This window comes from Benincasa hispida, chromosome 8 (assembly GCF_009727055.1).
Source record: "Benincasa hispida cultivar B227 chromosome 8, ASM972705v1, whole genome shotgun sequence".
NCBI classification, from domain to species: domain Eukaryota; kingdom Viridiplantae; phylum Streptophyta; class Magnoliopsida; order Cucurbitales; family Cucurbitaceae; genus Benincasa; species Benincasa hispida.
This window is the reverse complement of record NC_052356.1, coordinates 41,679,309-41,694,709: the sequence shown is the minus strand read 5'-3', so window position 1 is coordinate 41,694,709 and position 15,401 is coordinate 41,679,309. Positions and strand designations below refer to the sequence as shown.

General features: G+C 34.8%; 1 protein-coding gene across 3 annotated transcripts; it reads left to right on the top strand.

Annotated features, from left to right (window-relative positions):
* The first annotated feature begins 10,095 nt into the window (after nucleotides 1-10,095).
* LOC120083108 (protein IQ-DOMAIN 31) lies at nucleotides 10,096-15,401 on the top strand. 3 transcript variants are annotated; one of them, XM_039038664.1, is made up of 8 exons: nucleotides 10,235-10,251; nucleotides 10,375-10,431; nucleotides 11,172-11,272; nucleotides 11,686-11,982; nucleotides 12,299-12,502; nucleotides 12,958-13,038; nucleotides 13,531-14,623; nucleotides 14,965-15,401. In XM_039038664.1, the coding sequence occupies exons 3-8, from the start codon at nucleotides 11,189-11,191 to the stop codon at nucleotides 14,994-14,996; spliced, it is 1,791 nt and encodes a 596-aa protein (XP_038894592.1). In that variant the 5' UTR covers nucleotides 10,235-10,251; nucleotides 10,375-10,431; nucleotides 11,172-11,188; the 3' UTR covers nucleotides 14,997-15,401. The 3 variants fall into 3 exon arrangements, with proteins under 3 accessions (XP_038894591.1, XP_038894592.1, XP_038894593.1); XM_039038663.1 differs by lacking the exon at nucleotides 10,375-10,431 and having other exon boundaries at nucleotides 10,096-10,251; XM_039038665.1 differs by lacking the exons at nucleotides 10,235-10,251; nucleotides 10,375-10,431 and adding an exon at nucleotides 10,564-10,901.

Here is a 15,401-nt window from a genome sequence, read left to right as displayed (position 1 = left end):
GTAGTAATATTATTTACCTTGATATCATGTCCAATTACGTTCAAGCAAGCTCATCTCCCCTTTGCAAAAAAAAAAAAAAAAAAAAAGGGAAGAAGTCCTTGAATGAAGCCCTGAAACTATAAACCAATTTAATCCCAACTTTAGGCCAAATTCCATCACAAAATTAACTTAAAAAGTTTCGAATAAATGCTTACCCAAAGTATGGCTTGAACCAATACCACTTCAAACCTTAATGAAGAACTCCACCTTAAACATAGACCATATTAAGGATTTTAAACCCAAAATTAGAGTAACCATAATGAACCTTTATGGATTTTGGAGCATTAATACTCACCAAAAACTTATCGAAACACCCCTGAAACTATTGGACAACGAATCTAAAGGCTCCAAATTGCCAACCTAACCTCTAAAATATCATAGGCATCAAGGGTGTTAGCCAAATTTTCCTTTGCTAGGAACTAATTCCCTGAAATGAAGAACAAACATGGTTAGTGCCAACCTAACCAATATTCAATGGCCACTAACCATGTTTGTTCTTCATTTCAGGGAATTAGTTCCTCACGGCCACTTGATGCTGGTGAGATGACGATGTGAGTTGGAATCGGGCACGTCATCTCAGTTGTGGCAGTGGGAGGTCTCCGATTATCTTTACAGAACAAATTTCTCATTCTGAATGATGTATTTGTTGTTTCTGATTTAAAAATGAACTTAGTTTCTGTAAAGTGTCCTTTAAAACATAAATATCAGTTGAAATTTTCTTATAATGAAGTTTTTATCACTAAGAATGGTGTTGATATATGTTCTGCTAAACTGGAAAACAATTTGTATGTGCTAAGGCCGTTAGCAACAAATGCCCTCTATAATATAGAGATGTTTAAAACTATCGTAACTCAACATAAAAAACCTCAAATTTCTCCTAAAAAAAATGCTCAACTTTGGCATCTAAGACTAGGACACATTAATCTCAATAGGATTGAGAAATTGGTGAAGAATGGACTTTTAAGCGAGTCAGAAGAAAATTCGTTACCTATGTGTGAGTCATGCATTGAAGGCAAGATGACGAAAAGGCCTTTTACTGGAAAATGTCATAGGGCCAAATAACCTCAAGAGTTAGTGCATTCAGACCTTTATGGTCTGATGAATGTAAAAGCTCGGGGAGGTTATGAATATTTCATTACTTTCACTGATGATTATTCTAGATATGAGTACGTTTATTTAATGCAACATAAGTCTGAGTATTTTGAAAAAAAAAAATCAAAGAATTCAAGGCTAAAGTTGAAAATGCATTAAATAGAACGATTAAAACATTTCGATCTGATCGAGGTGGAGAGTTTATGGATTTGACTTTCCAAAAATATTTGATAGAACATGGAATAGTATCCCAACTCTCAGCACCTGGTACACCTCAGCAAAATGATGTATCAGAAAGGAAAAATTGAACCCTATTGGACATGGTTCGATCTATGATGAGTTACACTTCCTTACTTTACTCGTTTTGGGCTTATGCAGTGGAGACTGCAGCGTATATCCTGAACTGCATTCCCTCTAAGAGTGTTGCCAAAATACCCCTGAAGTTGTGGAATGATCATAAAGCTAGTTTACGTCATTTCAAAATCTGGGTTGCCCAATACATGAGTTTGAGGCCAATCCTAAGAAATTAGAACCACGTTAAAGATTATGCCTATTTGTAGGCTACCCCAAGGGAACAAGAAGTGGTTATTTCTTTGATCCTAAATAAAACAAAGTATTTGTATCAACAAATGCTACTTTTCTTGAAAAAAGACCACATAAGAGAGCACAAACCCAAAAGTAAAATCGTGTTGAATGAGCTTTCCAAAGAAACTACTAAATCTTCAATAAGAGTTGTTGAATAGCCTATTACCTCAACAAGAGTTGTAGAAGTAGGTTCATCTAGTAGGTCAAATCCACCTCAAGTGTTGAGGGAACCTTGACGTAGTGGAAGGGTTGCAAACCCACCTATTCGCTATATTGGTTTAACTGAAATCCTAGCTATGGTAGCTGATGGCGAGGTTGAGGATCCATTGTCTTACAAGAAGGCAATGGAGGATGTTGACAGAGATGAATGGATCAAAGCCATGGATCTCGAAATGGAGTCTATGTACTTCAATTTAGTATTGGATCTTGTAGATCAACCTAATGTGGTTAAACCTGTAGGTTGTAAATGGACCTACAAGAGGAAATAGGGTGCTTATGGAAAGGTGCAAACCTTCAAGGCTAGACTGATGGCAAAGGGTTATAATCAGGTAAAAGGAGTTAACTATGAGGAGACTTTCTCATCTGTTGCCATGCTGAAGTCTATCCGAATCCTCCTATCCATTACCTCATATTATGACTATGAGATATGACAAATGGATATCAAGACTGCTTTTCTGAATGGCAATCTTGAGGAGACCATTTATATAGTGCAGCCCGAGGGATTCATAATCCAAGGTCAAGAGCAAAAGGTTTGCAAACTTAATTGGTTCATTTATGGACTGAAACAGGCATCTCGATCTTGGAATATAAGGTTTGATACTGCGATTAAATCTTATAGCTTTCATCAAAACATTGATGAGTCTTGTGTTTACAAGAAGATCATCAACAGTTCAGTAGTTTTCCTAATGTTGTATGTAGACGATATCTTACTCATCGAGAATGATGTAGTTTTACTGACTATAGTTAAGAACTGACTAACGACCCAATTCCAAATGAAAGATTTGGAAGAGGCTCAGTTTGTTTTAGGTATTCAGATCTTTCGAGATCGAAAGAACAAAATGCTAGCATTGTCCCAGGCATCGTATATTGACAAAATGCTTGTCAAATATTCTATGCAAAACTCCAAGAGGGGTCTATTTCCTTTAAGGCACGGAGTTACATTATCTAAGGAACAGTGTCCTAAGACACCTCAAGAGGTTGAGAATATGGATGGATCCCCTATGCATCTGTCATGGGCAGTTTGATGTAAGCGATGTTATGTACTAAACCTGACATTTGTTGTGCAATAGGGATAGTCAGTAGATATTAGTCTAATCCAGGATTAGATCACTGGACAGTCATTAAGAACATCCTCAAATATCTAGAACGAGGGATTACATGTTTGTGTTGGTTCTAAGGATTTGATCCTTACAGGATATACGGACTCTAATTTTCAGACTGATAGGGATTCTAGGAAATCCACATTAGGATCAGTATTCACTCTTAACGGAGGGACAGTAGTATGGTGAAGCACCAAGTAGGGGTGCATCACGGACTCCACCATAAAGGCTGAGTATGTAGCGGTTTGTAAAGCTGCTAAGGAAGTCATTTGGCTCAGGAAATTCTTGACTAATCTAGAAGTAGTTCCAGACATGTCAAAGCCCATCACACTTTATTGTGATAATAGTGGTGCTATGGCTAATTCCTGAGAGCCTAGGAGTCATAAGCGTGGCAAGCACATAGAGCGAAAGTATCATCTCATCCAAGATATTGTGCATCGAGGGGATGTCACGAAGATAGCTTCGAAGCACAACGTTGTTGATCCATTTATGAATGCCCTCACGACTACAGTGTTTGAGGGTCATCTGTAGAGTATGGGTCTATGGGACAGACCACGGCTGGACTAAGGCAAGTGGGAGATCTTGTACTGGGCGTGTTATGCCCTAGTTTATTGTTTTGTGTACTTTGTATTTGTTTATATTGTACACCCTCACTAGCTTTAGGACAAGTGGGAGATTGTTGGGGTTGATACCCTAGATCTCGTAGGGTTCTATAGTCTGTAAATAATGTATGAACAAACTCTTATGTGATTAATAATATATGATATTTTATTCACTTTGTCTATAAAATATGTGATATTTTAGTTGCATTAACCACAAACCAATAAACTTACATCCAAGGTTATCATTGTAACTTAAACGTGTATGTGGAGACATACAGATGGATCATGTTTAAGTGATAACCTAAATGGTCTGTAGTATATGGATAAGGCTGGGAACCTTATCTTGGTGACATGAGTATGGCTCACTTTTTAGATGTTACAATTGTTGTAAAGTGCTACAAATGATTTAATAATGATCATTCATATATTAGACATGCGAGTGGGGATATTCTATACAAAGGAGTTTGTATAAAACCGGACCACAAAATGTTTAGTCTCATTATATAATACCATTCATAATAGAGACTTCCATTTCACCAGGATGACCATAGGTAACATGACATCAATCTTGAGTAAGTTGTGAACTCCTGCCTATGAGGGCAGTCATTTAATTTGTATGGATGAGAATGACCAGATTGCTGACTCAAGAAGCCTACCATTCTGGAGTTTCGTCTGATTGGGGAGCTAGGAACACAGCTACACAAAATGGAATTCACTCATTCCTCGAAGTAGGGGTAAGTAGATAAATTGATCCCTTATCTTATACACATCTAGATGTGTATAAGAGACAGGACTTAGGGTTGATTCCAGGTCTTGAACAATGTGGCGCCACACCCTCTCCTGACCCGAGAGAGGTTTAGTCATAGTAGGACTATGATCTATTGTTCATTAAAGGGATCAGTGGTATGTAAGGAGTTAGATGTAACTATAGAGGCAAAACGGTAATTTGGCCCAGCTATACTTACGAGCAATTTGTAAAGGGACATCGTACTGTTGATTGGTTATATCCAATGGATATAGAAATATATTTGTAGTGTGAATAGTGCAGCTATCGGTCTTTAGTGGAGTGTTCGACAGTTAATAGATGGTGGATAATGTAATTAAAAAGTTTGATTAATTATTCATGTATCGTTGGAGCTTTAAGCTACAGGTCCATAAGGTCCCATTGGTAGCTCAAAGGATTTAGTTAAGAATCAGTTTTTGGGTTAATTTGAATTGTTCAAATTAATTAGAGGAATTTAATTATATATGCTTCAATTATATATATGATATAATTGTTATAATGTATTTGATACATTATAGTTTAATGGAGGAAATAAATATTTGAATGAGATTCAAATATATTTTCTATGAATGTGATTCGTAGTTGTTAAATTTAATATAAATATGATTTATATTAAATGTCATAAAATAGAGAAAAGAAACTATAGTTTATATTGTATATGATACAATATTAAAACTATAGGTTATATATTATATTTGATATCACATATAATTTAATATGAATATAATATGATAAGTTAGTTATCATATTTATTTATATTATTTTATTATTATTTAAATAATAACTTCTTTTTTTCTCTCCAACCACCTTAGTGGGTGGTTATCAATCTTATGGCAAGAAGAATAAAAGAAAAATTAGTTTTTCTTTTTTTACTCAGTGAATTGTTGAACGATTGTTTTTACAAAAACGTTCTGTGTGATTCAATATTCTTCTTCCTCCAAACTCAAACGATCCTCCTAACCAAAATAGTCTGAGCCCACCATTCATGGGTTCTTACCCCTAAGAATACCAAAGGCTCGTTGTGGTTGTGTCTTTGTTTGGCTTGAGAATATCTTGAAGAAAGTCTTCAAGAGGCTGAGTTCGTGACTTTTCGAGGGAGTTACGTGAAGAGAAAAGGTCTTCCAAAGGTAATGTATCTTGAACCCTTTTCTTGTATCGAGCATGTTGTAATTTATTTAGAATTCATATCTTGTATGTTTACTGTAAATTTAGTTTTCAATAATTAATGAAATTTAAACTATCCATTTTCGCTCAAGGATCTCCTTCAGAACAAGTTCCTTCATCTAACACCAAAACGTGATGAGTATTAATAAAATGAAGCCAAAACTTTGTGGGTAATAAAGGTCTATAGGATTTAGGGTTGGCAATGGGGCCGGGACGGGGTGGGGGGCATCCCCCGTCCCCGGCCCCGCGAGGGAAATTCTCCCCCATCCCCATCCCTGTCCTCGCCATTTGAAGGTGGAGACGGGGGCGGGGATTCCCCGTTGGGAAAATGTGATGAATATTATTAAGGTAATTAAATTAAAACTACCTGAATCAATTAAAGAAATAATAATTAAAAAAAGGACATGAATAAGAGAGATTCTTTTTCCTCTTTTAAGTTTAATAATTAAAGTGTTATTTATTGAAATAAGGTGGAATTTACCCAAATAAATAAAAAAAAGTTGGAAACAGAACAGAATTTACACAAATAAATAAAAGGTGAGGAAACAAAAAAGTAATGTTTTGGATTGATAGCATCTCCAAGAGGTTTGGTTGTCTTGTCTGATACAAATTAATATCATAGCTGAAATTATATGGTTTGGACTTATGACAGTGACATTTCAACCAACTTTATGTTTTAATTTATTTATTTTTCATTCGAAGCATATGTTTAATTTGTGAATCGTAAAATGAAAATTTTACTTGTCTGTCGTATTTCGAGATTTTCGAAGAAGTTGTTATAAAGTAGGATTGGAAGTGTCGGTGTTGCATTTGGACAGCTTAACTTAATCTGTTTGTTTGTTTTACTTTTCACTTGTTAATTAAAGCCTAGTTGCGTTCTTAGCCATTTGACAATGAAATTAGGAATTATTATTAGAGATTATATCAAATATAAGGGATTTCTTACAAATTTGATAAAATAAGTTTTAAAAATCGGGCGTGTAGTCTATATTTATTACTTTTACAAAAATGGTAAAAAAAAAAACAAGCCCAATTCATAAAAAATAAAAAAAAAATACGGATATACCTCTTATTACACACTTGATATACGTAATACAGTGATACATTTGATACACTAAAAAGTGTCATATCTGCAAAATAGGAAAAGTGTGTGACATATTTTAATTATCTTTTCTTAAATTACCATAGGTGCAATTTCCCAAATATAAATAGATGTTTTCTTTTTAAAATGAATAAATAGAAACACGTGAGAAGCACGCGCGGAGGTTATGGGCCCAGTGGGCCTTGAGGAAGTTGGGCCGAAAAGGAGTGGATGATAAGATAGAGATGCTTACGTTGGCCGACACAAACTGACAATCCACGTTCTGCTTCTGCACCCCACTCCTTAACGGTTCTTTTACTTCTCTTTTTATTTTTTCTTATTGTTTTTACTTTTTTCCAACCAAAAGAATGTTAAACTTATATTTTATAATTTGTTTAATCACATTCTTTTTAAAAGTATTTTATGATTAAGATATTTGGGTATACTTTTGATTCTTGCCGTTTCAAAAGTTTCAATTTAGTTCCTATAAGTTGAAGTTTGTTTTAATTTAGTTTCTATAATTTTAAAATATTTAGTATGATTTTTATAATTTTTATTAATTTCTTAATCCATTTTGTATGATTCGATAAAATCTTATAAGTGGTTGATAAAACTATACTATTTACCACCTCACAAATGGTTAATTTTTTCGATAATCCATTTTATATGATTCGATAAAAACTTACAAATGGTTAATTTTTTTAATCCATTTTGTATGATTCGATAAAACCTTACCAATGATTAATGTTTTTAATTCATTTTATATAATTCGATAAAACCTTAGAAAGATTCTTCCATTTTCTTCCGTTGCAGTTAACTAACACAGTTAGTATTGTTATAACTTCATTTGATAACCATTTGACTTCTGAAAATTGTGATTGTTTTCTCACAAATTCTTATTTATGGTTATCATATTTTCTATATGGACATTAAGATTGTTAGACCTTTTTTTTTAAAAAAAAAAAAAATGCTTTTTGAAAACTATTTTTTTAATTAAAAAAATTAACTATGATTTTAAAAACACCCTTAAAATGTAAATAACAGGCATTATTTAAAAAAGAAAAATCAGATTATTATTAGACAATACCTAATTAAAAAGGCTCATTAATATAAACGATAATACACGTGTCAATTACGTAGTTAAAGATGTGACTGATTGAAGTTTGAATGATTTATTAAAGTTTGACTTAATATATAGAAACCATAAAGTGAGACTTTTAAAATTAAAGGGATCAAATTAAAATGAAACTCAAAGCAATAAGAACTAAACTTAAGCTTTTAAAATCACGATGATAGAAATGAAATTATCTTGAACTATAAGAGTTTGTTTGGACCTCCAACTTCAATTAGGTGAAGCGGGTTAAGTGGATTATTATAGCTCGGTTCATCTCTATGTTTGGGTTCTATTTATAATAGTTGGTATTTTCAACTATTATAATCTATAATTAACTATAGAGCTATTTCATATATATATATATATATATAGCACTTAAGTATATACCGTTTATGTTATTAAAGAAATGATAACGAACAATAATGAGACATTTTTCAAAATATCGCTCGCATCAATATTAAGAAAGAACGAACTAATATGCTAGCTAGGTGGACTAGAATTTGTTTGATTACATTGGTAAAAAACATTGTCTTTTAACATTGTATATATACTTGGATTAGACGTGGTTTCCCAACAACTCTTTTTCCAACACAAATATTTTGTATTCTCTAATTTTTGGTTGTCTCAAACATTCTTTAAGAGTTATGCCTTTATAAAATGATTAATTCAACCAATAATAACACTCTTTTCATTTAGTAATTCACAGAATACTTCACAAAAAAGGACCCATGCAATGAAAATATTCACTAGCTCTTCATCATTTATAAATGAAGAATCTCTCACCAACCAAAAAACCAAGTTTTGTTAGTTTTCTTTCTCTTATTTGCATCATTGAGTTGCAACCAACACCACATCAATACCCAATTAGGTTATTTTTTAGTGGTTTTTGGTGTCCTTGCCAACTAACATTCAATATATTATGATATATATAGAAACTTGCCCCCACAAGTAGCAAACTACATTATTATTAAAAAAAAAATGCAATATCAATAAAAAAAAAAACAATAATTTCTCTCTCAAATTTTTGTATTAAACAAATTATATAAAAAATTAAATATACCCTAACCTACATTAATTATGGCTCAATTTGTTATCGAGAGATTCCATTCAAATTCTCACCCTCATCTTGTTTTTAATATAATTTAAAAATAGAGAACAAAAGCTTAAACACCATTTGATAGTCATGTAAACCCATTTAAAAATCATTATATATATATATATATATTTTAAATGATGCTAATTTTATTAAGATTTCTTTACCACAGTCCACACCTTCTATTTTTTCCTACTAATCATTTAATTTTTTAGCTATTTAAAAAAAACAAAATTTAAAATTTATTATTATTATTTTTTTAAATTAAAACTTTTGCTTATTCATAAATAGAAACAAAAACAATAAAAACAACACAGGAAACTTATACGTGGAAGGTACGTGTTAAGTATCAACATAAACATAACACAATTAACATAAAATACATAATCTAGACTAAGAGATTAGATTAGATATTCGAATCACCATGGGTACATTATTGAACTCAGAAAAAAAAATTTAAAAATGTTCATTCATATGAATTTACGAAGGACCAAGTTTAGGATAAATATGTAGAGGAGTGAGAAATTTACATGGGAGAAACTAGTTTGATATGTTAGCCAAACCTACCCAAAATTAAAACTTTCATTCCGAACTACTCTAAGATATTTAATGATGGAGAAATATTTGAATTATATTAAACAATACAAGAAAAAGGAGCTATTTATAAGTGAATGTGATGCCCCACTCTAAAGTCTATGTCTAATCATCATAAACTAATTTTAAATAATCAAAATTAATATAATTGAGCATTACTCAAATGACCGTACGAGCTCCTTCCAGCGTGACCCGCATGCAAAGCCTCTACAACTTCCACGTGCACAACCCGACATCCTCCCGCCACTCTCACGCGCGTCGTGGGTACGATGTCTGTGACCTTCACTACCGTCACCTACTCTCTCCTTTCCCTACGCGCTTCTCCCGCGCGTCATCTTCAAAACCACCGCTCGCAGGGCTAAACCCGTAATTTCATCTATGCTTCCGAATAAAGAAGCCCTTCCAACACTTGGTTCCGAAGTAACTGCCCCGGGGACCACTCACCACACCTTCCCTTCTTTAATGAACACAACTGTTTTTTCCATTTATTCTCACCGTCCGATCAAAACGACTCTTACATTATTCCAATCTGACGGTTCAAAAAAATTCCCCCACTGCATTCTGCTGGATAATACCGCACCGTAGCGGTTTTGTTATTTTTTTAATTTAGGAGTTTTTTCAGGGCTGGGTAAAATTATTAATTATTATTACTATTATTTTTTGAACTCACCAATGTCAGTATGAGAGCAGAGTAAAGAAGCTAATCCAGAGCAGCTAAAGAAAAAGGGGAAAAATGAGAAAAATTAAATTGATGGAGCTTTGAAGTTCACGTTTTTCCTAGTTTGTAAGCTCCGTTTTCTCTTTTCCCATTTCTCATTCTCGCGCTTCCTTTCCTTTCTTGCTCTTCCCTTTTGTATTTTTTTAAATTTTATTCCATTTTTTTTTTACTTTCTTGGCTACTGGGTAGACCTCTCTCTGTTTTTCCAGCTGCTTGTTACAGCAGGCTGCAAGTTTGGTCTGCAGGGTAAGATGATGATCTTGTTTTTCTGGGGTTTTGTTTTCTTTTCAGGGATGGTAGAATAGGGTTTTTTGTTTTTGTTTTTTGTTTTTTGTTTTTTTTTTAAGTGGGCACATTGAGTGAGGTGGGTAAGTTTCAGATCTGATGCTTTCTTGGATACTGAAACTTTTGATTTTGTTGGTAGGGTTTCTTAGATTCTTGGGTTGGTTTATTTTCTTCATGGGGTTTTCTTAGAATTTTGCGTTTTGGGTTTGTTGTTTCTCCATTGGTCATGATCTATGTGAATTGGGTTTTGTTTGATATGCTCATTTGTGATTGTGATTTGTGGAGTTTTGATTTTTTTCTTCTCTCGGTCTTTTCCCGACAACTCGTTTTTTTTCGAGTCTTGTGATGGGTCCTTGGAGCATTTGGACCCTCTTGAGACTTTGGATTTGGATGCTTTGATCTGTTGAGTGGCAATGCTTGAAGTCACTGTGGTATGTCTTTCTGGGCCAGTGAAGTGAACTGAGATCATTGACTAGGAATGTGAGAGGATTGAATAACTTGTGCTACTTTGAATTTTGGTAGCTCATGGGAGGGAGAATGTTAGTTCAAGGGATGATCTAGTAGAATGTCTACTGTACATTAACTGTAGTACCTACCAATTTATGTTTAGTTTGGTGATGTTGTGAAGCGGAGTGAGTAATTGAAGTCTTCTTATTCAAATTAAATGTGTTTTGATGTTCACTAACATTCTATCTTTGCAGAGCTTAACGTATCAGCAATGGGGAAGTCGCCAGGGAAATGGATCAAGACCATCTTGTTTGGGAAGAAGTCTTCCAAATCTAATCTTTCTAAGGGCAGAGAGGTGATTTTCATTTTATTGTTGTACAAATGTTTCCCAGTATAACATAGGCATCTAACCGCCAATTTTCTTTTAAGTTCCTTAATATTCACTCGAGTTGTGGATCCATCTGGTTGTATTTTTGTGAGCCTATATCTCAATTATAAAGTATTCATATAATCTCTTCCTCATTTTATGAAAAGTGTACCTGTAGAAACATCAAACATGTCCACTTATAGCATTATGCAAATATGTGCACAATCGTTGTTTAGCTACATCCTGACTTGTAGTCCATGAGTTGAACTTTCACTTTTCGTCTATGTACTTTTCAGTTTCAAGGCTGCAGATTGAGCCTCTCATTGTTGATGATGTCTTTGGTAAATTAAGTTAAACTGGGGTACCAAATATTTAATACTTCTCTCTCTGATACTGTGTAGAGAAATGGAAATGAGAAAGAAGTATTGGTTTCTGCAAAGGCATCAGAAACTACCACTGTTATTAGTCATCCTGTAGCTTCACATCCAACCCCAAGTACCATAGATACAAATGAAGGGGTGCCAAAAATTACCAACAATGAGGCAACTAATGTGTTGCATGAAAGATCAATATCAATGCCAGGAAATCAAGATGCAGAAATTCAAGGATCTACCTGCCAAGATGCACCATCTGATCCTGAGAGAATCCGTGAGGAGGCGGCTGCAACTAAGGCTCAAGCTGCTTTTAGGGGTTATTTGGTAAGTCCGAAGGATGCTGAAAACTAAGGTTCTAGTGGTCTTTAGGTGTTATTTTGTAATCTTCTAGTGTGTCAGTACTATTTGCTCTATTTAGCCCACCTTTTTACTCTTGTCTCATAATAATCTTTTGAAGCTGGACTCTTGTCCCCTTCAAAGTTGTGATTATTGGGACTTGATGAAATAATATTTTTCTCTTACTGACAGAGGCACGAGCCTTAATTGTTATACTTGTATGTTGTCTCTCTTAATATGTTTGGTCTATTTTCATCTGTTTGGCAATACTGAGAAATTTTACTGATTTGAATTTTGATTGAAGGCTCGCCGAGCATTCCGGGCTCTCAAAGGTATTATTAGGTTGCAGGCGCTTATTCGTGGTCATTTGGTAAGGAGACAGGCTGTTGCCACTCTATGTTGTATGCTTGGAATTGTTAAGTTCCAGGCTATTGCTCGGGGAAGAAGGGTGAGGCTTTCTGATGTAGGGTTTGAAGTGCAGAACAAATGTAGATTAGTACAGATACAGGTAATTCATATAAGCACACTGTTATCGTTATCAACATTCATTTTGTGTACAATTAAATAGACGTATTTTGTATGGCCTCTGCAATTTCTTTTGGTTTCCCATTTCCTTCAATTCCTTCATAATGAATTTTATATCTCAGATTCTCATATTATTTTTTAACATACACCTTTATCTAGCACATTTTTGTTTAAATGTCGCATTGTGTTAACAATCATCTTAATCCCATATTCGATGCACTGTACATGTTTTCTAGCTATGTATATGGGCTTTATTTATGGGAAAGAAACTTCTCTAGTGACTGTAAAACAGAATTGTTTGCATATTTGAAGTGAGCTCATTCATACACAGATAGGCAGAGGCCTTGTAATTCTCTTGTGAGTGTCAGAATTGTTACTTAGAAAAGTAGTTGACAAATCTACCGTACTCTAATCATTTTCAAAATTTTCCAATATCAGGATCAACTATCAGTGGATCCTGTTGGAGTAAGCCTCTCTACACGAATGGCAAAACTTTCTGCAAATGCTTTCACTATCAAGGTAAGTTTACCATCACCTCCCTCTCCAGACATGGTTCTACCTATGTTCATCAGTTAAATCAGCATTGAGTAGAACTCTTCTAAGCCTGAAGGAAAGATATTCCTAGTATCCTTTGTTGCATACCACTTCTCTTACAATGACCATTATGGTTGTCATTAGAATGAGAATTGTTTGATTTGATGTACTTTTACCTTCTCTCTGTATTAGGCCTATAAGTCCACTGTCTTAAAGCCTTAATTTTATGTGTTCATTCTTGTTTCTAATGTAGGGAATGATTATAACATTTATGGAAAATGTTCAATGATTGTATGCATTCCCTATCCAATGCCTATTAACTAACTATTGATCTTTTGGTGTTGGGGGGGGGCGGTGGCTGGCTTTGGAAACTTGTTTGGCATGTTTTTTCATTTTTTTTCATGAAAGATTTACAATTGCCACTTATTTATTTTGATCTGTACTTGATATGATTTGATATGTGATTTGTTCTTGTAGCTTGCTTCATCTACAACGTCAAAACCTATGCAACTCTATTTTGATAATGGAGATGAAAATTCAGTCTTGAAATGGTTAGAACGCTGGTCAAATTCTAGGTTTTGGAAACCAATTCCCCAAGTAAAAAAAGCCCCAGAGTCTAAATCTCAAAGAAGGCTGAGCACTGGTCAAACTGGAGAGGCACATACCGTGAGATCAAAGCGCACAAGGAGAGTTCCTACTGCAAACAACGACAGTGCTGCTGTCCAATCATCTACAGAACTTGAGAAACCCAAACGGAATTTTAGGAAAGTCTCTAGTCATTCCGCTGCCGAGCAGGTTCAGGAGAATCCCCAGATGGAGCTTGAAAAGGTCAAGCGTAGTTTAAGAAAAGTCCATAACCCCGTCCTTGAGAATCCTGCCCAAACGGAAGTTGATGCTGAGAAGGCCAAGGAAAGTTTGGAGAAGGCTTCTAATGGTCTAGGCCGTGACCTTTTGGCAAGAGGTACTAGTAATTCTTCTGAGAAGATGAAAAAAGAGGCAATCTCAACGATTCCCGTCCAGCCTGATTTGGAAACAACGCCTGAGCCGTTACCAGCGAAAGAGATAGTTAATGTACCTAATAGTGATCCAGTTGTAGATTCACAGCCTTTGATTGAGAGCAGTGACAAAGATAAAAGCATTGCTGGAGATGAGGCTGCTGTAGAGACTAAGCCTTTGACAGAGAGCTACCCTAAAGATGAAATCAATCCATTACCAAATGGGGAATCAAACCACAAGGAAGATTATACTAACAACGAGAATCTGAAATCTGGCAGGAAATCCTCTACTCCAGCCAAGCAAGAGCGAGTGGAGAATGGTTTGCAGCACAGTCCAACCTTACCTAGTTACATGGCAGCAACTGAATCTGCAAAGGCAAAACTGAGAGCACAAGGATCTCCAAGATTTGGACAGGATAGTGAAAGAAATAACCTCAACCGACGTCATTCTTTACCATCACTCACAAATGCTAAAATTAGCTCACAGTCTCCACGAACACAAAGACTCGTTCAAGCAGGTGGCAAAGGAGGAAATAAAAATGACAAGGCACTTCTGGGATCAAGAGATGGAAATGGTAAGCATTCCATTCAATATAAATATTACTTTTTCTTATATTCATGTTAACTAGCCTGACAACATGTGCATAACGATCCTTGTGAGAGTGTATACCCAAATTTTGATACTACCTTTCAGTTAGAGATAAATTAACTTTTCCCGATCATACAACTCTTGTCATTCATGCTGAACAAATAATCATCATCTTGTGAATCTATATATTAACTTCAACATGAATACAGATGTGTAATTCCTTCCCAACGCTAATCCTTGGCATAAATTTGAAAAGAACATTAAGAATCCAAAATAATCTGTCTTTGCATCCTGCTAAAACACCATATCTTTTGATATCTTATGTAGGAAAGGTAATCCAAGCAGATTGGAGAAGGTAAATTTGGGTTTTCAGATGTCAACAACTATTGAGGGGTGAATTTCATCTGAAAGCTTTTTTGATTCATACATTTGTGATCAGCCATCACCTATTCAGTGACTGGGTCCATCTTCTTCTCAAGGGGGGCTGCTGAGTCCAATATGGTCTTATCTGATTATCCTTTCATCTTGGTTGTTTGAGTGCATGTACATCATAGGTTTTAAGTTTTTTTCTTTCTTGTTTTCTGTCCTCCCCCCCCCCCCCCCCCCACCCCCCCAAAGTTTTTTGTGCTGCAATTACACATTATTTAAGGCTACTCTGTTCTATTACAGGTTGTTTATACTGTATCTGATTGTGATTATCATGTTCAATGGACACCTTAATTATGTTGGTCTCATGGCTATTATTATGTGAATTTGCAAATGTT

What these genes read in the sequence shown, in the direction of transcription:
- LOC120083108 (XM_039038663.1), top strand. Translation starts at nt 11,189, where the DNA reads ATGGGGAAGTCGCCAGGGAAATGGATCAAGACCATCTTGTTTGGGAAG. An exon ending in GTAGATTAGTACAGATACAG is followed by an intron (nt 12,503 to 12,957) that starts GTAATTCATATA and finishes TTCCAATATCAG; the next exon opens with GATCAACTATCAGTGGATCC. An exon ending in CAAATGCTTTCACTATCAAG is followed by an intron (nt 13,039 to 13,530) that starts GTAAGTTTACCA and finishes TTGTTCTTGTAG; the next exon opens with CTTGCTTCATCTACAACGTC.